This window comes from Camelina sativa, chromosome 17, assembly GCF_030686135.1.
Source record: "Camelina sativa cultivar CO46 ecotype springtype chromosome 17, ASM3068613v1".
NCBI lineage: Eukaryota > Viridiplantae > Streptophyta > Magnoliopsida > Brassicales > Brassicaceae > Camelina > Camelina sativa.
This window is the reverse complement of record NC_141896.1, coordinates 21078383-21103497: the sequence shown is the minus strand read 5'-3', so window position 1 is coordinate 21103497 and position 25115 is coordinate 21078383. Positions and strand designations below refer to the sequence as shown.

The 25115-nt window shown below is 35.2% G+C and overlaps 1 protein-coding gene across 2 annotated transcripts; it reads right to left on the bottom strand.

Moving 5' to 3' along the window:
- Nucleotides 1-12241: 12241 nt before the first annotated feature.
- On the bottom strand, nucleotides 12242-14633 carry LOC104757457 (berberine bridge enzyme-like 8). 2 transcript variants are annotated; one of them, XM_010480199.3, is made up of 3 exons: nucleotides 13871-14633; nucleotides 12789-13637; nucleotides 12242-12578 (listed from the first exon to the last, which is right to left on the bottom strand). In XM_010480199.3, the coding sequence occupies exons 1-3, from the start codon at nucleotides 14544-14546 to the stop codon at nucleotides 12475-12477; spliced, it is 1629 nt and encodes a 542-aa protein (XP_010478501.2). In that variant the 5' UTR covers nucleotides 14547-14633; the 3' UTR covers nucleotides 12242-12474. The 2 variants fall into 2 exon arrangements, with proteins under 2 accessions (XP_010478501.2, XP_010478502.2); XM_010480200.3 differs by having other exon boundaries at nucleotides 12242-12416; nucleotides 13871-14632.
- Between the last annotated feature and the right edge of the window lie 10482 nt (nucleotides 14634-25115).

The following is a 25115-nucleotide window of genomic DNA, read 5'->3' as shown; positions in this document are numbered from 1 at the left end:
ATACTAGACCCACATCCTTATAAGGATCTAAGATAATATATATGACCAAAATTGGTATGTTGTTGATCCTTAAGTGGGATTCAGTACGAGATGAATGAACTCCAAGAGTTATCATCTCGAGGAGGAGAATTAAAGAATCCCAAATTGACAATAAGTCGATAAACTTTGGTGAATTTGATACCCCATAGCGATATAACTTTGGTGAAGTCATATCCCATAATTTATCACATATATGTCACATGTGATAAAGTGTAACATCCATGATGTTCACTCTCAAAATGAGCTATAATGAATCGTTCATAGTGCAACTCCAAGAGATTGCAAAACGATTCATGGTGATGTAATCTCTATGTTTTTACATGGAACATGCAACTTTGCATGTGAAATATATTATATATGAGGCCAACGGTTCGTAAGAAAAATTTATCCCATGTTATATATGGTTGGAGATTAAATATTTCTCATTTTGAATATTATGGGTGTGTGATATATATTGTAAATGCTCCTCTACACCGCATAAAAATATCATCCAAAGAGGATGAAATATATAGATGCGGGAGATGAGTCTCCGCTCTAATAATATAGAGCCATCTTATGAGAGATGTACGTATTGCAAGATTTGCATATCATCAAGTTGGATGATAAAAGTTCCCCTTCATTATGGGAGAGTCATCGAATAGTTTTGGATCTTTGAACAAATTAATCTAATGAATATGGACTTGAAAGTTCAAAAGTTCAACAGATCACTATTCAAAATATATATTGCAAATCAAATGCAAAAAAGCTGATGGATGAGATTTCATATAATTATTGATCCTCACATAAATGAAAAAATCTCACATCGCAGTTAGAAATGCTCCAATAAAATATGTCTCTGACGGATGACATACTAAGTCTATGATACATAAGAAACATAATAGATTACTTTGGTTCCTATGATAGATAAAATCTTTGAAAATAAAAAAGAGCAAATTAAAAAGAAGATTATACTCTCAAAAGAGGAGCAAATGAACTCCTAAAGAGGAGTAGATAGACTCTTTAAGAAGAGCTAATAGACTCCTAGAGAGGAGCACATAGAATCATAAAGAGGAGCAAGATACTTCTCTAGAGGAGTAGAGAAACCGATTGATATGGTTAATAATGAAATCAGGTACTTGTATAAAATCATTTATATAATGATTAAAGAGATCTCGATTAACCATGTCATTACGGGAAATATGGAACCAAAGACATAATGTCGACAATAAAAATATTATATCGCGCAATGTGATTTATGAGGATTATAAATCTCCGCTCTGTGAGCGTATAGAGATATATATTGGCTAATAAAGAGGTAATCAAGTATATATTAAACTCATATGAAAGACGAGTAATTTTTAGACTAGTAATCCAAGCATCAAAAAGGTACAATGATTTATAACAAAATGGTGTGTCACACCATGTTTTGTTAAAGTACCTTATCAAACAAAATGGATGCTATATGAATGACTTGAAATATGCTTCATGAGATGCTTGAAGAGCTAATTCCGAAAGATATATGATATCATAATTATGTTCTCGAGAACTCATTGATGATCATCAAAACCCTTAAAGGTTTGAAAAAAAAAAGATCTTGGAAACATATTTCGAAATAGATGTTATAATAAGAAATATTTGCACTCTAACACACTTTTCTATAAAAAATTACATTCTAACACACATTTTTTGCACCACCACACACTTTTATTATTTTACTTTCTTACCCTTTAACTCTCTCTCCAAACATATTACTTCCCAACAATACATCCTTCTTTTATTTTTTATTTTTTATTCTATTTCATTTCCTTTATCTTTTTTTTTTCTCACCTTCTCTAACTCTCTCTCCATCTCCAAATAATTTTTATTTTTTTTGTTTACCCTTTCTTTAATATATGTGTTTGAATAATCTTGAGTGGTAGATAACAATATATATATTCCTTAGCCACATTTATACATTTCTTTTAATTTTGCATTTTGATATATTTCTCATCTACAAAATCAAATCTGTATGCTTATATTTTTATGATCATTTAGTTTCATGTTCAATATATATAATATCATCTATCAAATCTTTTTCATTTGTTATTGGCCATCAGTTTTATGTTTTCTAGTAAAAATTATTCAGATTTGGCTACATTTGATACAATTCCTATGAAAATATATTTATGATTATGGTTTATGATCTAAAATTTAGGATTTAGGGTTTAGAGTTTTAGGGTTTAGAGCATAGGGGTGTAGGGTTTAGAGTATAGTATAATGAACAGTTTCATGCTTAGGTTTTTAGGGGATATGATGAGATTAAAATTGTTTGATAGTTAACAATGACTACTTCACCAACACAAATAGTTTTTAGTGGACGTGTATAACTTAGCGTCCATGTGGACTTGATTGTATGGACATGAAAGATTAAAATCGTTTGATAGTTACCATGACTACTTTACTAAACCACAAATTGTTTAATTAAATAAGTATTCATATGTTTTTTTCTCTGGTCATCCAAAAATAAGTATTCATCTATGCATGTTAACCATCCACATAATAGCGAACAACATCAATGAATTTGGAAATTTATAAAGAATGTAATGCAAGTAGTCAAAAATTTGGTCTAAATTAAGGTTCAGGGTGTACAGGTTGGGGTAGGTCAATTTCATGTTTTATAGTCAAAGATCTTCATATTTCACTACATTTGTTAAAATTTCTTTGAAATTAAATTTATTATTATGGTTTATGATCTAAGGTTAAGGTCTAAAGTTTAGGATTTAGACTTTAGGGTTTAGGGTTTAGGCTTTAGGGTATAGGGTTTAGGATTTAGGGTTTCGAGGTTTAGGGTTTCGGATATAATATAATGAACGGTCTCATGCTTAGTTTTTTAGGGGATATGATGAGGTTAAAATTGTTTGATAGTTAACAACGATTGTTTCACCAAAACACAAGTAGTTTTTAGTGGACGTGTATAACTCATCATCCATGTGGATTTGATTTTAATTATCCAAATAAGTATCCACAAATACGTATCCATATAATAAGACTTTTTTAGCATCCGCATTACAATTAACAAATATTCAACTATAATTGGATAATATATATATAAGGTCACTGTCTCGTGGATATCATGTGGTTAATTTAGATGTAAACTAACCATATGGTTAGTATTTTGTGGACACCATATGGTCGTTGTCTCGTGGACAACCCTTAAAAAAACAATATATGGGAATTGATTGTTGATGCCACAAAGAACCTAAATATATGGTCACTGTCTCGTGGATATCATGTGGTCAGTTTACATGTATTCTTATGTTTTAATATGATCATTCATAAATAAGTATCCACAAATAATGAACAAATATTAAACTATAAATGAATAATTATACATATTATTCATTTTAAGCATAGTAAAATGGATATAGGAAAAATATAATTATAATGAATCACAAAAATAAAATCAATCATATATGTCATAATAATTAAATAAAGTGTTTACAAAGAGAGAATAAAAAGAAGAGAAACAAAAAAAAAGTAAAAAGAAGAATAGAAACATATGACATAAAAATGTTTGAGATAAAAAAAAAATAGAACATTTATATTTGTTTTAGTTGATAGTAAAAATGGTCCCCACATTTTGTTTTGTTTAAACTCTAGTTTGATCTTAGCTTTCTCTCTCATATTCTTGTTATATGTAGAAGGTAAAATAGTCCAAAAATTATGTGAATAGTATAAAAAGTTGTAAAAAAGTGCCTCATGGATAGAAAGTGTGCTAGAATGCAAACACTTTCATCAAAAGTGTGCCATAGTGCCAATCTCTCTTATAATAATCACTTCTAATAGAAGTCAAATATGTATATATATATATATATATATATATATATATATCCATATAAAATCATATATAAATGCTGACGAGCATTTATATATTTTATGAATTGTGCATAACATTTTCTACTAATCTCTTTGCAGCATATAGCTCATTCTATATGAGTAGATTTTGAGATGAGTTAAAACATATCTTCTATTGCAAAGGTATGATTAACTTGGGTTTATTATATTTTGGAACCCCCAAGTTTGGTTTAGTTGGTTTTGCAGATGGAAGATTTATATCGGATCAATACAAAGATATATCGCAAAACAACAACTTCAAGACGTTTCAGTGATAGACTTTGGCCATCGGTTATTCGAGTCATGCCAAATAGTTGTGCTTCATATGCCATATCGAGATTCACTAATGGCTCAGATGATGTCCGGACATCAACAATAGTTACTCGCCTAAGACTGGAGCTTCGTAACATGTTGACAAAGAACTTCAAACTGAGGGTTTGATCGACAGCAGCTAGTTAATGCTTGTTGAGACCGGTTAGCTGATAGTAAAAATGGTCCCCACATTTTGTTTTGTTTAAACTCTAGTTTGATCTTAACTCTCTCTCTCATATTCTTGTTATATGTAGAGGGTAAAATAGTCCAAAAATTATGTGAATAGTGTAAAATTTGTAAAAAAGTGCCTCATGGATAGAAAGTGTGCTAGAATGCAAACACTTTCATCAAAAGTGTGCCATAGTGCCAATCTCTCTTATAATAATCACTTCTAATAGAAGTCATATATATATAATATATATAGATATATATATATATATATATATATATTCATATAAAATCATATATAAATGCTGACGAGCATTTATATATTTTATGAATTGTGCATAGCATTTTCTACTAATCTCTTTGCAGCATATAGCTCATTCTCTATGAGTAGATTTTGAGATGAGTTAAAACATATCTTCTATTGCAAAGTTATGATTAACTTGGGTTTATTATATTTTGGAATCCCCAAGTTTGGTTTAGTTGGTTTTGCAGATGGAAGATTTATATCGGATCAATACAAAGATATATCGCAAAACAACAACTTCAGGACGTTTCAGTGATAGACTTTGGCCATCGCTTATTCGAGTCATGCCAAATAGTTGTGCTTCATATGCCATATCGAGAATCACTAATGGCTCAGATGATGACCGAACATCAACCAATAGTTACTCGCCTAAGACTGGAGCCTCGTAACATGTTGACAAAGAACTTCAAACTGAGGGTTTGATCGACATCAGCTAGTTAATACTTGTTGAGACCGGTTAGCAGGAAGCAACCAAGATAGTCACCAAAGCCAACAACACTGTTTGAAGACTCTATTGCATATGTCGTCCAATTCAAAGGAAGTTACACCAAGAGCGACAAAACAAGAAATATTCCTCTCTTACGGCCGAGAATTTGATAAGAATAAGGAAGTTGATAGCCAGTACATCAGCTCAAGTAACAGTGTAGCAGATGTACTTACAAAGGTGCTTCCTGCTACTTCATTCAGATCAAAATGCATCTATTGAAGATGATACTTCCAGGGGAGAATATGATGATTCGCGTGGCTGCACTCTTATTCCCTTATCATGGTTTTTATCCCACTGGGTTTTTCCATGACAAGGTTTTTAACGAGGCAGCAAATAATACACAAAAGATCGACTTCAAATGAGAATGTTAATGATGAAGAGAACAAAACTCGTATGTTCCAAGTGGAGATTGCATCACTATTCGTTGAAAAATACAAAGCATATTTATAAAATCATTTCCTACTTCAACATTGAGAAAGCATATTCATAGTATTGGAATGCGGCATCTACGAGATATGTAAAGTTTTTTTGAGGGGGAGTTTACACTACTGTACTCTTTTCCCCTTTTCATGGTTTTTATCCCATTGGATTTTTCCATGATGAGGTTTTTAATGAGGCAGTATGTAACTCATCACTGGTGATGGATACTTGTAACATCCGTGAACCAGAATTCCAGTTTGGGAGTTGTATCGGTCAATGCGAATGTTGCATCGGTCGATGCAAGGTTGATTCTTTGCGTTTTGACTTAAGTCAAATGCTGCGTTTTGGGGAAAGAAACCCTTAAGTCGTGGTTTTTGTCTCATTCGTGTGTGGAGCCGCTTTTGAGAGAAACGAAAGAGAAAGAAAGTGTTCTTGGTGTTCTTGGGGATTTCTGGAGATTTGAGGCTGCTCCTGTAGAGATCTGTAGCTGGGATCGTTGTAGGAGCTTCCTAGAAGCGTTTTCTTCCTTGTGTTAGGTTCAGATTCGTCTTGGCAAAGGTAAGTGCAGGACCATGGCTTATCTAAGCTAGAGAACTCTTTAATCTGCTTGTTTTGTGTTGTTAAACGTGTTAGATTGTTGTTATGGACGTTAGGAAGCTTTCTTCTGGCTTGGGATCGAGTTTTGTGGTTACAGGAACGAAGATCCGGCGAGAAGCTTCGGGGAAAACACGATGCTCGACATTGCATCAGTCGATGCATAGCTTGCGTCGGTCGATGCAAGTGCGAGGACGGTGCGAAAAACTCTAGGGTTTTCATGTGAGGTCAAGCATGCGTCGGTCGATGCAGATTGGGTGGCGGTCGATGCAAGTTACACTTGCATCAGTCGATGCAGCTTCTACGTCGGTCGATGCAACCCCTTGGTGTGTCGATCGATGCATGTTGGCGTCGGTGGATGCACTGTCCTGGTTTGTCGATTGTTGTTTATTGCTTGTTGTTTGATGGTTAAAGATACTCTATTGCTTGTGTGTATAGCCCAGTAGATGGGAGGATTGCCTTACTGAATGTTTATAAAATACTCATGCATTGCAATATGTGTTTGTGGTGCAGGTAAAGGCAAAGTGTGTTCGTGGAATCAAGGCAATGAAGAGGAGGATGTTCTAGGGACTCGGATTTTATGTTGTCTGGCATTGCTAGGTTGCTAGAGTTGAGTCATTAGAAACATTGCTAGGTTGCTGGTTCTATGATTCATGTTGTTTTGGTTATTGATTATGTTGAATATTGATATATTTTATTATTGGATTATATTTGGATATTGGTATTGTTATTCCGCTGTTGGTTGTGATGTGTTAGGTGGCTAGTGGGTATGGGACTATTAGTTGTAGTTTATTTATATATATATATATATATATATATATATATATATATTATTTATTATTAAAAAAAAAGGTCGGTCGTTACATTTTGTTATCAAAGCCCTTACGGTTCTAGGTTTGGGTTCACTAGGCTTTGTGCTGTAGATGTTTGGGATTTGCATACTTTGATTGATTATGTGAGTTAGTCAATTGTGTGTAGCATGGAGTCCTAGAACATCCTCTTCGAGCCGAATGTGTGATTCCATAGTGAGTTTATATTTCTGTGTTAAATAGTAATTGTTTGCTTAGCCTTCTGTTCATGGTAGTGCAGATGGTTAGAGGTGATGTTGTGGCTGGTCGAGGTCGTGGTCGTGGTTGTGGACGCGGACGTGGTCGTGGACGCGGACGTGGTCGTGGTAGGGGCAGAGTCCCAGTGGTTAGTGAGACCGAGGACCAGAGTGTGACAGCAGAGGGTGTTGGGGAGTCGCAGGGTGTTCCGGGGGATTCAGTGAGTGTGGCCGGAGGGGGCGGTGTTGATGCTCCAGTGGCCGGAGGTGCTCGGGTTCCGGGTGTGGGAGTCCCAGCGGGTGGAGTCCCTGGTACTGACTTTGCGGCTATGCTAGCACAGGTGTTAGAGCGGTTACCACCAGCGGTACCGGCTCAGGCTCAGGTAGTGCCACCAGTGGTGGCGGAGGAGCGGCAGCCAGTGATTGCAGATGTGGGAGCACATAGACGTTATTTATCTATGCTCAAGGAGATGAAGGATCTGTTCACTAAGAGGTTTTCGGGTGGTACAGATCCTACTGTTGCGGATGCATGGAGGACGAGTGTGGAACGTAACTTCCATATTCTGAGATTAAAGCTATCAGAGATTGGCCTAGACCGCAGAATGCCACAGAGATCAGAAGTTTTCTTGGATTGGCAGGTTACTACAGGAGATTCGTGCAGGGGTTTGCAAGCAGAGCACGTCCTATGACTAAGTTAACAGGGAAGGATGTTCCTTTTGTCTGGTCAGAAGAGTGCGAGGAAGGCTTTGCAAGCCTGAAGGAGATGTTGACTACTGCGCCAGTGTTGGCTTTGCCTGAGCAGGGAGAGCCCTATGTGGTTTATACAGATGCATCTAGAGTTGGTTTGGGGTGTGCTCTGATGCAGCATGGGAAGGTGATTGCCTATGCTTCGCGGCAGTTGCGGGTGCATGAAGGCAACTATCCTACTCATGATTTGGAGATGGGTGCTGTAGTTTTTTCCCTGAAGATTTGGAGATCTTATCTTTATGGTGCAAAGGTACAGGTGCTCACAGATCATAAGAGCCTGAAGTACATATTCACTCAGCCGGAGTTGAATTTGAGACAGAGGCGGTGGATGGAGCTTGTGGAGGATTATGATTTGGAGATAGCCTATCATCCTGGTAAGGCTAACACGGTTGCAGATGCTCTGAGTCGGAAGAGGGTGGCTTCAGCTCAGGAGCAGGAGATGGAGTCTCTGGTAGGAGAGACCAGTGCTTTGAGCTTATGTGCTGTTTCACAGGAACCGTTGGGTTTGGAAGCTGTAGATAGAGCAGATCTTCTGAGTAGGGTGCGGTTGGCTCAGGAGAAGGATTTGGGGTTGGCGAACGCCTCTAAGGATGTGGATTCAGAGTATCAGGTCTCAGATAATGGTACTATCCTGGTGCACGGTCGGGTTTGTGTGCCCAAGGATGAGGAGTTGAGGCAGGAGATTCTGAGAGAGGCTCATGCGAGCAAGTTGTTCATTCATCCAGGAGCGACTAAGATGTACCGTGACCTCAAGAGGTACTATCATTGGGTCGGGATGAAGAAGGACGTGGCTAGTTGGGTTTCGAGGTGTGATGTGTGTCAGCTAGTGAAGGCTGAGCATCAGGTTCCTGGCGGTTTACTGAAGAGTTTACTCATTCCTGAGTGGAAGTGGGATATGATCACCATGGATTTTGTGGTAGGACTGCCAGTGTCACGGACCTTTGATACTATTTGGGTCATTGTGGACCGGTTGACTAAGTCAGCACATTTTCTGGCCATTAAGAAGACTGATGGAGCAGCGGTCTTGGCTAAGAAGTATGTGAGGGAGATAGTCAGATTGCATGGGGTGCCAACGAGCATTGTGTCTGACAGGGATTATAAGTTCACTTCGGTGTTCTGGAAGGCATTTCAGGCAGAGATGGGCACTAAGGTGCATATGAGTACAGCTTATCATCCCCAGACAGATGGACAGTCTGAGAGGACGATCCAGACGCTGGAGGATTTGCTGAGGATGTGTGTGTTGGATTGGGGTGGCCATTGGGCAGATCACCTGAACCTGGTAGAGTTTGTTTACAACAACAGTTACCAGGCGAGTATTAAGATGGCTCCTTATGAGGCTTTGTATGGGAGACCATGTCGTACACCATTATGCTGGACTCAGGTGGGGGAGAGGAGCATGTTTGGTGCTAGTTTTGTTCAGGAGACCTCAGAGAAGATTCGGGTTCTCAAGCTGAACATGAAGGAGGCTCAGGATAGGCAGAGGAGTTATGCTGATAAGAGGAGGAGAGATCTTGAGTTTCAGGTAGGAGACAGAGTGTACCTCAAGATGGCCATGTTGCGGGGTCCGAACAGGTCATTGTCAGAGACTAAGTTGAGTCCGAGGTATATGGGTCCATTCAGAGTGATTGAGCGGGTTGGACCAGTGGCATATAGATTGGAGTTACCTGAGGTGATGCGTGCATTCCATAAGGTTTTCCATGTGTCTATGTTGCGGAAGTGTCTACGTGAAGGAGAGCAGGTGTTGGCTAAGATTCCTGAGGATCTTCAGCCTAACATGACATTGGAGGCAAGACCAGTGAGGGTTCTCGAGAGGAGGATCAAGGAACTTCGGAAGAAGAAGATTCCTTTGATGAGAGTCCTGTGGGACTGTGATGGTGTTGAGGAGCAGACTTGGGAGCCTGAGGCAAAGATGAAGGCAAGGTTCAATAAGTGGTATGAGAAGCAAGTCGCAACTTGAGCTTGTTTAGCGGTGGAGAGCCTTGAAGGGGCTTGTGTGTGGCCTTAGCGGCGGACTTTTGAGTCAATGTGCCTGTGTATGGCGGTCTTTTTAGACATTGTGTGGTCTTGGTGACGGGCTTTTTAGCCAGAGTGTCTTTGGGACGGTCCTCTTTAGGACATTTGTGTGGCCTTGGTGGCGGTCCTCTTTAGAACATTTGTTTGGCCTTTGTGGCGGGCTTTTTAGCCAGAGTGTCTTTGTGACGGTCCTTCGGGACAGATGGCCTTTGTGGCGGGCTTTTTAGCCAGAGTGTCCTTGTAACGGTCCTTCGGGACATATGGTCTTTGTGACGGTCCTTCGGGACAGATGGCCTTTTTGGCGGGATGTTTAGCCAGAGTGTCTTTGTGACGGTCCTCTTTAGGACATTTGTTTGGCCTTGGTGGCAGTCCTCTTTAGGACATTTGTTTGGCCTTGGTGGCGGTCCTCTTTAGGACATTTTGTTTGGCCTTGGTGGCGGTCCTCTTTAGGACATTTTGTTTGGTCGTTGTGGCATGTATATGATCCTTGTGCGGTCATGAGGTATTCCAGTGAGGGGATATGTGGTTGGTAGGACATTGAGATGTTTTACGCGAGCCACGGGAAGGGAACCTGGATAGGGATAGGACTCAGACGCGTTCAGAATCGTTTGCTCACGACTCTTGGAGGACTTCGGTTCTCCTAGTACTGCCATATTCGGAGACTTTGTGACTCTGGAGTATGGTTGGTATATCGACTTCGGACGACGGTCCGGAGGCGCGCTGTAAGGTGACGACCCGAGAGACGAGTTTGGATTTCTTTTTTTCCTGATATATATGGCATGCAGGTTTAGGCCCGATGAGGAGCCAAAATTGGCATGCAGACTTAGGTCTGATGAGGAGCCAATGAAACTCAAGGTTTAGGCCTATGAAAAAAAGGAAAGTCCAAAAGTCGAAAGCAAATGACGCCTGGAGCGTGAGTCTATCGCCTAGAGGTGACCTTCTGTAGATCAGTCGGAGGAGTGCGGGCCGTGGAGACGGTTGCACAGGAGTCCTTGGCTGATGGTTGTTCGAGATTCGAGGACGAATCTAGTTTGGTGGGGGAGAATTGTAACATCCGTGAACCAAAATCCCGGTTTGGGAGTTGCATCGGTCGATGCAAATGTTGCATCGGTCAATGCAAGGTTGATTCTCTGTGTTTTGACTTAAGTCAAACGCTGCGTTTTGGGGAAAGAAACCCTTAAGTCGTGGTTTTTGTCTCATTCGCGTGTGGAGCCGCTTTTGAGAGAAACGAATGAGAAAGAAAGTGTTCTTGGTGTTCTTGGGGATTTCTGGAGATTTGAGGCTGTTCCTGTAGAGATCTGTAGCTGGGATCGTTTTAGGAGCTTCCTAGAAGCGTTTTCTTACTTGTGTTAGGTTCAGATTCGTCTTGGCAAAGGTAAGTGCAGGACCATGGCTTATCTAAGCTAGAGAACTCTTTAATCTGCTTGTTTTGTGTTGTTAGACGTGTTAGATTGTTGTTATGGACGTTAGGAAGCTTTCTTGTGGCTTGGGATCGAGTTTTGTGGTTATAGGAACGAAGATCCGGCGAGAAGCTTCGGGGAAAACACGATGCTCGACATTGCATCGGTTGATGCATAGCCTGCGTTTGTCGATGCAAGTGCGAGGACGGCGCGAAAAACTCTAGGGTTTTCGTGTGAGGTCGAGCATGCGTCGGTCGATGCAGATTGGGTGGCGGTCGATGCAAGTTACACTTGCATCGGTTGATGCAGCTTCTGCGTCGGTCGATGCAACCCCTTGGTGTGTCGATCGATGCATGTTGGCGTCGGTCGATGCACTGTCCTGGTTTGTCGATTGTTGTTTATTGCTTGTTGTTTGATGGTTAAAGATACTTTATTGCTTGTGTGTATAGCCCAGTAGATGGGAGGATTGCCTTACTGAGTGTTTATAAAATACTCATGCATTGCAATATGTGTTTGTGGTGCAGGTAAAGGCAAAGTGTGATCGTGGAATCAAGGCAATGAAGAGGAGGTTGTTCTAGGGACTCGGATTTTATGTTGTCTGGCATTGCTAGGTTGCTAGAGTTGAGTCATTAGAAACATTGCTAGGTTGCTGGTTCTATGATTCATGTTGTTTTGGTTATTGATTATGTTGAATATTGATATATTTTATTATTGGATTATATTTGGATATTGGTATTGTTATTCCGCTGTTGGTTGTGATGTGTTAGGTAGCTAGTGGGTATGAGACCACTAGTTGTAGTTTATTTATATATATATATATATTTATTATTTATTATTAAAAAACAAAAAAAGGTCGGTCATTACAATACTCAAGGGGGAGTGTTATAAAATTGTGTGAGTATACATCACCACAAGTGTTTCTCTTTCATACAATCCATCACAACAATGTCCCTCCTCATTCAATGCATGTGACACTTGTTTACTTGACTCACCACTTGTCACCAACCTCTTTATGCTTGTATTTGTCTCCTCCTTCTATAAATATGAGTTATGTAGAAGCGAAAAATGTATAGTGAGAAGTCTTCTTATCTCTCTAAGTTTCTCTCAAATTTTTCTCTTTCAAATCCATACACTCATCTTCTAGATCTCTTCTCCTTTTTATTCTCCTCATAATAAAGTACTTGTTCCTCCAAGCTTCTAATATAGTTCATAACAACAAATTTATTTACTAAAGACAAATATACTTGCAACATATTATACATCAACAAATTTATCTACCCAATAATCGAATAAGTATGCACTTAACGGCAACACAGGAATACTCTTCATTCCTAAAGAAATTACCACTATCAACTCTAGTCTTAATCTTCACCAACCTCTCAAAATTACCTGAGAAATATTTCTTACCGTAACGGTTACCTTCAACATAGCTACGTATTTTCCCATTGTGTGTATTAGTCCCCAAATCAACATCACGATAATTATAAAACGACTGTCTCGGATTCTTGGAAACAAAAGGTGTCATGAATTGGTACAACTCCCTCGTCAGTTCAATATACCGGTCGGTTAACCTATTTTCTTTCCAATTCGCAGCATACTGAATCTTCCAGAGATTTCCGGCTCTGTATGGGAACGGAGTCGCCGTAGATGGAATCCTCCCCATTGCACCGCCGTATGGATTGAAAGCCATTGTTGGAATTTCAAGCTGGATCATTTTCTTCCAAATCGATTCTAAACCGGTTCTTGAAATCGGTTCGCGTACGTAATCTGATTTTCTCTTGAGATAGTTCGTGGTTTGATTCCTATCGAGTAGAACTTTCTCCGATGAACCAACTTGGATATTTGTCCAGAAAAACACAGATTGGACCCAGCTCGTTTCGATACAATCAGACCGGACCAGACCCAGTTCAGGGAATCTCCGGTTTAATATCGACAGAAGAGTTGTTGTGTCACCAAGAAACATACCTATGAATGTTGCTCTAACGGTCTTTTGAGATGAAACGGTGCCGTTTACTACGTCGATGAATAATCTTATGAAGAGTTCGTCAGGAAGCTCCGGTGCGACTTGTTGCCACCGGTAAACAATCTCCGTCGCATCTTGCTCTTGTGTCCGGGAGATATTGAAAACGTTAACGGTTTGAGGGACTTCGACGAGGTTTAATTTGTAAGCTAAAACGACGCCGTAGCTACTTCCTCCTCCTCCGTTTATTGCCCAGAAGAGATCTTCTCCCATTAATTTTCTATCCAAAATATTTCCTATAAATTTTTTAAAAATACAGTGAGAAAATATTTTTAAAAATATATAAGTATTCAGGGTAATGAAAGTGTAACAGAAGAAACACAAATATAATTATGTTAATACAATTTTTTGTCTAATTTGTTTTTTCTTTTTAACCTATTTGGCCAAAATCACTATCCTAATGAATTCGGCTGATACTATAAAATTTCATTAGCATATAAAATAATGAAGCTAGAGATAATGTTTATACCATTGACGTCGACCATTCTTGCATCGAGTGTATTATCTATGGTGAGACCGTATTTTCTCATCATGTTACCATAACCTCCGCCGCTAATATGGCCACCGACACCAACTGTCGGACAAACTCCGGCGGGATAAGCAAGGGTTTTGCTCTTCTCCCATATGTGGTAATAAACTTCTCCGAGGGTGGCACCGGTTTGGACCCACGCAGTCTTACTCGCCACGTCGACTTCAACCGACCGAAGATTAAACATGTCGAGGACAAAGAATGGTTTGCCAGAGTGTGTAACATATGACAAGCCATCGTAGTCGTGGCCACCGCTTCTTATTTTCATCTGAAGCTTGTGGTGTTTGCCGCAAGTCACCGCGGCTTGGACGTGGGACTCGTGTGTCGCGGCGATGATGAGGAAGGGTTTTGGAGTGTTGGAGGTGTTGAATCGGAGGTTACGTATGTTGGACTCTAGTACGGAGGAGTATGAGCCGTTTCCGGCGAAAAACACGGCGGGGGAGATGGGATGTTTCTGGTCGGAGTTTGAGGTTAGGCATTGTGTGAAAGTCTCGGATGATACTACTGGTGAGTTTGATTCCCATATGAAGACGAAGAAGAATGGAAAAAGAACCAACATAATACTTGGATATCTCATTTTTAGAGATTGAAGCAATGTAATACTTGGATCTTTCATTTTTAGAGATTGCACGTTGAGCTAGGTAAAGAGAAAATTAAAATGACTGGATTTATGAATGTCGGTCGATGATTTTGGGATAATATAACCAATACGTACGGTGTAAAACGAACGGTGACCAGCCATTTGAACGTCTACGACATTAAAAAATTATAAATTATTCTTATACAAAAATATCAATCATAAAAGAAAAATACAATACTGGACAAAAATTAGAAACCAACTACTTAATAGATAAATACATGAATTTATATAACCATGTATGGGAAGGTACAACTTATACTGTAAATTAAATGATCCCCTTTATAATAAAAGAGAAGTACACAACATTGTTTTGGTAGACTTTATAATTTTAATAAATGGTTACAAATAGGTTATATATAGATTATAAATTAATTCATTTATTAATTGTAACAAATAAAACTTTAATTGTAACAGAAAATCTTAAATGGGTTATTCCAAACTGATAATTCATGATAAATCACATCGATAAAAAATTTATGAAAGGGATAAAAATATACTCTCAATAATAATAAAAAAATCAAATCTCGCTAATTTAATAAGATTAATCGTGATCTTCGGGATCATATTCAGAAATTAAAAATTAAACCTTAATGCTATATTAGGACCGTGCTAGAACACGAGTTAAAATTACTTTTATTTATATTATAAGTTTAGAATAAAATATAATTTATATGATTGATTTTAAAAGTTTTTAAAATCCTAATCTAGCATTAATCGTGATCTTTGGAATCGTATTTTATTCTAAAATTATAATATAAATGAAAAGAATTTCAATCCATGCTCTAGCATGGATCCTAATCTAGTATAGTTAGAAAATTGGAAAAATATACATGTATGTACTTTTAGACGGTTAAAATGATTCGTTTTTTAGTTAGCATCTAGATCGCTTTTTAAACACTGTTTAGAACTGATATCGAAGATTATGCATGATGCCAAAATATAAAACGAGAATATTATGCAAGTTGTGCCAAATATTTTAATTTGAATGGGACACCAGTGGATAACTGCAAATAAAGAGGTTCCGGTTGGACCGCGTGTTTCTCTATTTAACAAGTATGTTGTGCTTGTGAAGCAAATTGACAAAACGTGTCAGGAATTTGCTTTGTCCATTTACCTGCTTGATGGCTCTCGATCCTCTCGTTTCACTTGGGTTGCTAAATTCGCACCATATATTTGGTGCATTCGGATGTTTCAGATGCGTTGTCTCTTTTTCCTTTTATCAAATTTTCAGTTTTTTAGTGTAAGAGATAATAATTACACTAATCTAGTAATCAATTTTATTTCAAAATATTTCTATTTTTAATAACTTAAAGCATTCGAGAGTTTATGTGGAATTTTTGGCACAATAATTATCAAATTAATTCCCCAAATAATTTATATTGTATGATATTATTAAGTAAACCAGTATATAAAATTTAATATTTTTTAGTTACATAATATATCTAAGAATTAATATAAATCACTAAAAACTAAATAATCTGAATATAAGACATACATGGTTAATTATTGTAATAACTAATAACCAACCAGCACACATATAGATTTTTTCGGTTTTAGTTATACAAAATTTCAGATTTTTATAGAGATGTGTTTCACTTTCACCTTTATAAAATATTTAATCTGATTTATATGACACATACTTTATATTTGTATTATTATTCAAAACTGATTTTTAAGTTTTTTTCTCAATTCAGACATATATTTGAACTGCACAATACGTTTGATCCGCAGTTTTTAGCCTAAACAGTTTGATACGAACCGTTTTATTCCCTTTCTCCATTCGAACCTATAATACTAAATGAGTAATGTATATATATATTCGGAATATATATAAAACAAATTTTCATTATTATGAACATCTTGTCGACGTCCATTTATACATGGTCATTTTCGGCCGTAGTCATATACTATATAGATATGTTTCCATGTGAATGGACTATTTCATGATCCAATTATCCAAACAAAAAAAGTTGTCCATATAGACGCGGTGAAGACCAATCGACAGCTCTATTATTATTATTATATTATATAAAATTTAATGTCAAAGTTACTCATTAACAAGATTATGAATTCATGACATGTGTCAATTGTATCATTCAGATATTGACATATGTAAATTCTAAATTTATCAAAGTTTTAAAATTAAAAATTTAAAACCTACCATAAAAAGGTTTGATATCAAAGTATAATAGAGAAAAAAACATAACTTTATTTAAAAAAATTTAATGAAAAAAAATCTGTTGTCAACTTTCAAAAATAAAACAAAAGTTTTGTTTTTAACAGTTCTAAAAATAGTACTAGGCAACTATAAGAAAATTATAAAATTTAAACAACTTTAAAATTTAGAAAATATCATTATAAGGAAATTATATATATATATAATTCGAAATTATAATATTGATTACTTATTTTAATTTTAAGTTGCTAATTTTACAAGAAAAGAGATTACTTTTAATATAAGATTAAAAAATGATTATGAAAATCATACAATTGATTACTGTTTCTAAAAAAATGTAAATACTCACCTTTACATAAAAAAAAGATTGTTGAAGTAAAAAAAAATAGATCGTCTCCTATTTTTTCACCAATCAAATAATTTGTTCAAAAATACTGATATTGTAATATATAAGATAGCAGTATGTAAGATTAACTTATGCGTTTTTGTAACTATAAAAATGTTAAAGTGAAAAGACATATAATAGGTTATTTAATGTGGTTATAAAGACAATTTGTTGGTAGTATTAAAGACTAAAGAGTATATTTAAATAGTAAAATATATTTATGTATACAAATACATTTTTAGTGGTAATATAGATATATAGTAGATTTGTAAATGTATATACATTAGTGTATTATAGCAAAATAAAGCAACTGTTTTCTATAACTAATTTTTTATCTCTTTACCTTTATACATTGTTTTTACTTACGAAAAGAATTAAATATATACTCTTTGTTAAATTAAATTAAATTTTGTTAACTTTGAACTCATCTACAACTATTTTCTTTAATTAAAAATGTATCTATTTACAGTTTTTTTTCAACCAACCAATAAATTAAAAGGAAATTTCTCGGTTAGTTGCCCAAGCCGGAAGGAAAGGGTTTACAAAAAAACTTCAGAGATAAGAGAACGCGAAAACAAGGCTCACTCCTCACCAACGCAACACCACCAGCCCAATTCTGAATGCATATGGGTTGTTTTCCAAAAACCATCAATCTGACAACAAGGTGAAAAACCTAGACATATGAAGACGGAGATGGAGATGGCATGACTGCCATCAAAGAGAGCGCCTCTTCCCAGGCTAACTTATCACCCAAAGCCTGATCAATTATATTATCCGCCTCGATTTCTAAACTTTGAAATACTTTTTTATTTATGGTATTCCAGTTTGCCCATAAACTCTATGGTAATTGAATAAGTTGATCAGAATCATCATGTTGAGAGGTATCCCTCCTGAAAACAAAATCCATATTCGAGTACACCGACTCATAAGAAAAACTTTCTGACCAGACCAGATTCGGAGATAAATCCCAAACTTCGCACAAGCGAGAGCATTAAAAAAATGTGATTAATAATCTCAACCACATAGTCATAATTTTTACACCAAATATCACATTGGACATTTTTTATGTATCTATTTACTTTTATAGATAATTTTTATTTACTAAAAATATTTACTTTATATTATTTATTAAAATTAGTTTTATTTTAAAAACTCTAAACCCGTATATCGGGCGGGTAGTAATCTAGTGTATATATAAATAACATCACGTCCTATATGACAGATAACGGTTTATCTTTCTTTTTTAATAGTAAAATAAGTTTATTCATCCAAGCTAACAACAGATGAGAAAAACCAATTCGGTATTGAGGAGGTTTTACACGAGAAAATATATAACTGGTCTTAAAATAGTATACAAATATGAAATTTAGATTTTACATCATTACCATAACTTTATTATATATACAAAACTTAACTATATATCATCATTCTGTAGTACTTGTAAACTGTACTAGGAGAGTTACCCTCACGCTTGTGCGGGCAGGAACTGAATAGAAAAAAAAAATTCAATTCTTTAAAATGTTAACTCAACATTTTATTATATTTTAAAAACCTGTTTATTTTTTTTTTAATTTTTATAGTAGTTCGTGTTCAGACATAAAATTATTTTTTTGTAAGTTTCGTATTAAATATTTTTTTTCGTTTTTAAAAATAATAAAACGAATAGTTAATAAAATGTTTATAGTAATACTCTACATATGCAAAATATAAATTGAAAATTTAAAGTCCACTTTTAAAATTTAATTGAAATTTTAAAATCCATTTATAAAGTTTAAGCCCAAATTGACCGTAACAAAGTTTTAAATGAGCCAAATACAATTGTTACAGTCAATTTTAATTACTTTTATATAATAATTTGGGACAATATAATATATAATTTTTTAAGACCACTAAAATAATATTTTAAGCAACCCATAAATATATTTTCGTTAGACCATTGTATTTGGTACTACAAACATTCAAAATTATACTAAAGTTTGCATATACAAAAAGTTCATTAAGCCACCGTATCTTTATTTCTGAGTCCATTCTTTATGACTGGGTCTCCGAGCTCTCACTTTGGTGCTCCATTACATGGTTTATGTAATAACGTCCAGCAAACTCAGACCTGTAAATATATTAAGTGTATGAAACAAAATTATTTTAACGTCATACATAATCATATATAAAGTGTATTAAGTTATTTTTACATAATCAAATCTTACCAATCCTTCGAACTGTGGTTTATAAAGATATTCGAAGAGGCCAATGTGTTTTCGATACATGGTGCACCTATAAACATTTGCAGAGTGAATATATTAGTTACCTTATGATGATTATATCAGAACTATTTTATGTTACATACCTTCATATTCTCTGACCTTCACAAACCGCATTACACAAAACTCAGCTTTGGATTTGTATATGAGATGGCACCTGTTTAATTACCATTTAGACATGAATTCAGAAGCGTAGTTATCTTTGACACGACACTTCACAATTTCATTCCTACATGTTTATCAAATTAATAAAAAATCTTAACAGAGACAGTCTTAAAACGTAACTGTCCTAAAGGTAGAGTAAATATATTTTACCTGCAATTCAACAACGTGAAAACAACTTCATTACTTTTAATGGCACTCTCAGGTCTTCTTTTATCTTCCACATCTACTATACACCGGAAAATCGGTATTTTCATACCCCAGCTAAGGAGGTATGTTGAATTCCTACCCCAACTTTGACATTGAGCAAATCCATACATTATGTTCAATAAAATTCAAATTCACGACACCAACTTGTAAAACTGTGTTGAATCATACACAAGCCGTAACGGTGTTAAGAATCCGTTAATGGCTGCTTACGTGGAAGCCACATAATAAACGACGTCGTTTTGAGAAACAAAAGAAAGGGTTTCTTTTGGCTAAAACGACGTCGTTTCTATCTTCTTCTTCCTCTTTTCTTTCTTTCCCGAATCACGTTTCATTGGTAAATTCCGACTCTTGTTTCTTCTCTTCTTTTCATCCATAAGTCAATTGGTCAATTGATTCAATTGGCAACGACTATCGATCGTGAAGAGTGTCTGATAGTGCAGTTTCTCAAAACTGTGTTTAAAGTTGGTAATTTATTATTATTATTTACTTTTTTCTGGGAATTTTTTAAAAAATATTTCGGTTGTTGTTCTCTGTGTTGGTATAAATATTATCTCCACCTGCATGCAATGAAAATCAAATTGTTGAATAATTAGCAGTTTCACTTTCACGACGGTTTCCGTTGAGGGATATGACACTTTGCTGCCAGAGTATTATGTCGAGCTCGCGTTGGCAAAACATTTCTCTTCTTGTGGAAAGATCTTATTTTGTTATGTTCCCAGAGACTATGTTACGGGTATCCTCAGGAGGTACCTTTTCTTTCTTTTATTTGTGGCTTTCTTATTAATTCTCTTCCTTCCAATCCAGAGCTCTCTCTCTCATTCTATTTTGTGTCTTTTTTTGTATTGTACTCGATCGTTTTACATCAGTGTTGCCTTCGTGAGGTTCATTGGAGGAGCTGCCGAAGAAAAGGCGTTGAAACTTAATGGAACTGACTTGGGACGATCGACTGCAATCATTAAGCCTGCAACCTTTCCGACAGAGTCCGATGATGATGTTAATCCTTTTCCTGGCCACAATCTTAGTAATCCCTCGACTTGGATAAAACAATACATGTAAATTTTTGATAAATTATTACCTTCTGATTTTTTTTTTTTTTTGGTAGGATGTACTACTAATTCTTGTAGTATCTGAAACATATATGTTTTCTAGCTAGAGCCTTTTGTCATGTTACTAATTTGGTTATTTCTCTCCTTGAATTAATCAATATTTAGGGTCTGCGTTACCGGATATGACACTTCCCTTCCTGAGATTGATCTCAAGATGGCGCTCTGTATACATTTCTCTTCATGTGGAGATATCTGGCTAATTGATGTTCTCTCTGAGTTTGTCGCTTCTTTCTTCCTACATTTTTTTAGTTTTTTTTCAGTGCAACTCTCAAAAGTTATTGCATTTTTAACAAGGGTCTCTGTCTCCGTCGAATTTTACAGTTGGTAAATCCCGACTCTTGTTTCTTCTCTTCTTTTCATCCATAAGTCAATTGGTCAATTGATTCAATTGGCAACGATTATCGATCGTGATGAGTGTCTGATAGTGTATGAAGAACCCTAATTTTTAAGAAACCCCAAATCGAGAACATAACAATGAAATGCGATTCGGGAAAGAAAGAAAAGAGGAAGAAGAAGATAGAAACGACGTCGTTTTAGCCAAAAGAATCCTTTCTTTTATTTCTCAAAACGACGTCGTTTCTTACGTGGCTTCCACATAAGCAGCAGTTAACGGATTCTTAACACCGTTACGGCTTGTGTATGATTCAACACAGTTTTACAAGTTGGTGTCGTGAATTTGAATTTTATTGAACATAATGTATGGATTTGCTCAATGTCAAAGTTGGGGTAGGAATTCAACATACCCCCTTAGTTGGGGTATGGAAATACCGATTTTCCACTATACACCCACATACATCTAATTTGGGGAAAAGATAGAATTTAGTTTTCCAAAGTGTTGCAAAGTTAGAAAGTTATGACACAAAGTTATAAAGATTACAACATTAATTCACAAGGGAGGGGCCAATACACAAAGTTACAACAAATCCTATAAAGATTCTAGATTCCTGAACACAAAGTTACAATTAACTATATTCACTGACTGTACCATATCAATATTAAATTAATTAACAAAACACTTACCGAAAGAGATGGGATGATTTATTCTTCCACGATATATATCATCCAAATCCTCGAATCAAAAGTAATTCTTTGGACTCAATTGTTGGACCATCGTCATAGTGGTATCGTCCGTGAATTTAATTTGATAAGGATGATGAGTATTCCTCTCATTCAGGGTTGGATTGATTACTTTGAAAGTTCTAATATCATATCAGTCACCATCGTTGATATATTTTCGGAGTTTAGCGAGTGTATTTGGTAAAAAAAATAGCTTCAATTGTGTTTCCCTTCACAGTTTAATAACAATTGTGTAAGAAGTCATATATATATATATATATATATATATATATATATATATATATATATATATATATATATATATAAGAACTGTTAAAAATTGAAATTTAAGTACGAATGATGTTCAATTAACGATGTTAACCTCTACATCCACAAGAAGCAGTACTCTTTTTGTAAAAAACTCGCTGATACTCCAAGAATGTAAGACCTTGGCGTGTATACGCCAATTAGTTCTTCCGGGAAGAAGATCATCAATTTTATCGAATCTCATGATTTTCTCAAATTAGGGTTTTTCCTGTTTCATCTCTGTTATCGAAAACGAAAAGTGGATTCCGGATTTATAAGAATACAAACAGTCACGATTAAACGTTGCATCTTAATCATTTTAGTACCTCACCTTCTGTTTAACTATTAAATATTTTTAATATTTATTATTATCTATATATAATAGCAAACTCACTTTTGGAGGTCAAGTTTAATCTAACGGTGAGATTGTTTCTACTATCTCATCTAACCGTCTAGAATTATTGATGATCCCAACAGTTGCAAGTTTTTTTCAATAATCGTGTACCCCAATATTCTTGTAGTGAATAATTGTGTTTCTTCGTTGCACCCCCAGTTTTTCATGTTGGCACCCGTTAGTTTTCACATCTTTTTGTTTTGCACCTTTTTGTTTATATAAAATTTCAATGTTTTGATCCAATAACAAACCTACTTTTGGGGATCAACTTTAATCTAATGGATGAGATTGTTTCTAATATCTCATCTAACGGTTTACAATAATTAATGATCCCAACAGTTGCAAGTCTTTTTACCAATAAACGTGTTTCTTCGTCGTACCCTCATTTCACACCTCTTTGTTTTCACACCTTTTTGTTTATATATATATTATACACATATTTTTTTGAAATTTGAAACGATTTTTTGTTCTTTGAGTATTATATTATTAATGATCTCACTCTTTGTTAATGATCTCAAAAGTTGCAAAGTTTCGATCCAACAACTGTGTTTTTTCGTCGCTCCCCCAACTTTTCATGTTAGCATTTGTTCGTTTTCGCACCTTTTTGTTTCACACATTTTTGTTTCACAGCTCTTTGTTTTCACACCTTTTGTTTATATTTATATACAATTTTTTATGGACTTTGAAAAGAGTTTTTGTTCTTTGAGTATTATTAATGATCTCACCATTTGTTAATGATCTTAAAATTTGCAAAGTTTCAATCCAACAATTGTGTTTTTTCGTCGCACCCCCAGCTTTCCATGTTGGCACCCGTTAGTTTTCACACATTTTTGTTTTACACCTCTTTGTTTATATAAAGTTGCAATGTTTTGATCCAATAACTGTGTTTCTTTGTCGTACCCCTAGCTTTCAATGTTTGCACTTGTTAGTTTTTGTATTTTTTTGTTTCACACTTTTTTGTTTCACACTTTTTTGTTTCACACCTCTTTCTTTTCATATATATACAAATTTTTATGGACTTTGAAAATATTTTATTCTTTGAGTATTATTAATGTTCTCATCCTTTGTTAATGATCTCAAAATTTGCAAAATTTCGATCCAATAATTGTGTTTCTTCGTCGCACCCCTAGTTTTCCATGTTTGCACCCGTTAGTTTTCATATCTTTTTGTTTTATACCTTTTGATTTATATAAAGTTGCAATGTTTTAATCCAACAATTGTGTTTCTTCGTCTTACCCCTAGCTTTCAATGTTTGCACTTGTTAGTTTTTGCACCTTTTTGTTTCACACCTCTTTGTTTTCATACTTTTTTGTTTTTATTTATATACAATTTTGTAAGGACTTTGAAAAGAGTTTTTTTTTTCTTTGAGTATTATTAATGATCTCACCCTTTGTTAATGATCTAAAAATTTTCAAAATTTCGATATAACAATTGTGTTTGTTCTTTGCATACCCAGCTTTCCATGTTGGGACACATTAATTTTCACACCTTTTGTTTTACACCTCTTTGTTTATAAAAAGTTATAATGTTTTGATCCAACAATTGTATTTCTATGATACCCCTACCTTTCAATGTTTGTATTTGTTATTTTTTGCACTTGTTAGTATTCACATCTTTTTGTTTCACACCTTTTTGTTTCACACCTCTTTGTTTTAACAGTTTTTTGTTTTTATATATATACAGAATTTTATGGACTTTGAAAGAAAAAAATTTGTTCTTTGAGTATTACTAATGATATCACCCTTTGGTAATGATTTTAAAATTTGCAAAGTTTTGATCCAAAAATTATGTTTCTTTGTCGTACCCCCTGCTTTCAATGTTGGCACCCATTAGTTTTCACAAATTTTTGTTTTACACCTCTTTTTTATAACTTTGTTTATATAAAGTTGCAATGTTTTGATCCAAAAATTGGGTTTCTTCTAGTACCCCTAGCTTTCAATGTTTGCACTTCTTAATTTTCACACCTTTTTGTTTCACACTTCTTTGTTTTCACAACTTTTTGTTTTTATGTATATACAAATTTTTATAGAATTTGAAAAGAGTTTTTGTTCTTTGAGTATTATTAATGATCTCACCCTTTGTTAATGATCTCAAAAGTTGCAAAGTTTTGATCCAACAATTGTGTTTCTTTGTCGCACCCCAACTTCCCATGTAGGCTTCTGTTAGTTTTCACACCTTTTGTTTTACACCTATTTGTTTATATATAGTTGTAATGTTTTGATTCAACAATTGTGTTTCTTCGTCGTACCCCTAGCTTTCAATGTTTGCACTTGTTAGTTTTTGCCCCTTTTTGTTTTGCACCTTTTTTGTTTCACAGCTCTTTGTTTTCACACATTTTTGTTTTTATATATATACAAATTTTTATGGACTTTGAAAAAAGTTTTTGCTCTTTGAGTATCATTAATGATCTCACTATTTGTTAATGATCTCAAAATTTGCAAAGTTATGATCCAACAATTATGATCCAACAATTTTGTTCTTTGAGTATCATT

What these genes read in the sequence shown, in the direction of transcription:
- LOC104757457 (XM_010480199.3), bottom strand. Translation starts at nt 14,546, where the DNA reads ATGAAAGATCCAAGTATTACATTGCTTCAATCTCTAAAAATGAGATAT. An exon ending in AAGAATGGTCGACGTCAATG is followed by an intron (nt 13,638 to 13,870) that starts GTATAAACATTA and finishes AAAAATTTATAG; the next exon opens with GAAATATTTTGGATAGAAAA. An exon ending in TGTTGAAGGTAACCGTTACG is followed by an intron (nt 12,579 to 12,788) that starts GTAAGAAATATT and finishes GAACTATATTAG; the next exon opens with AAGCTTGGAGGAACAAGTAC.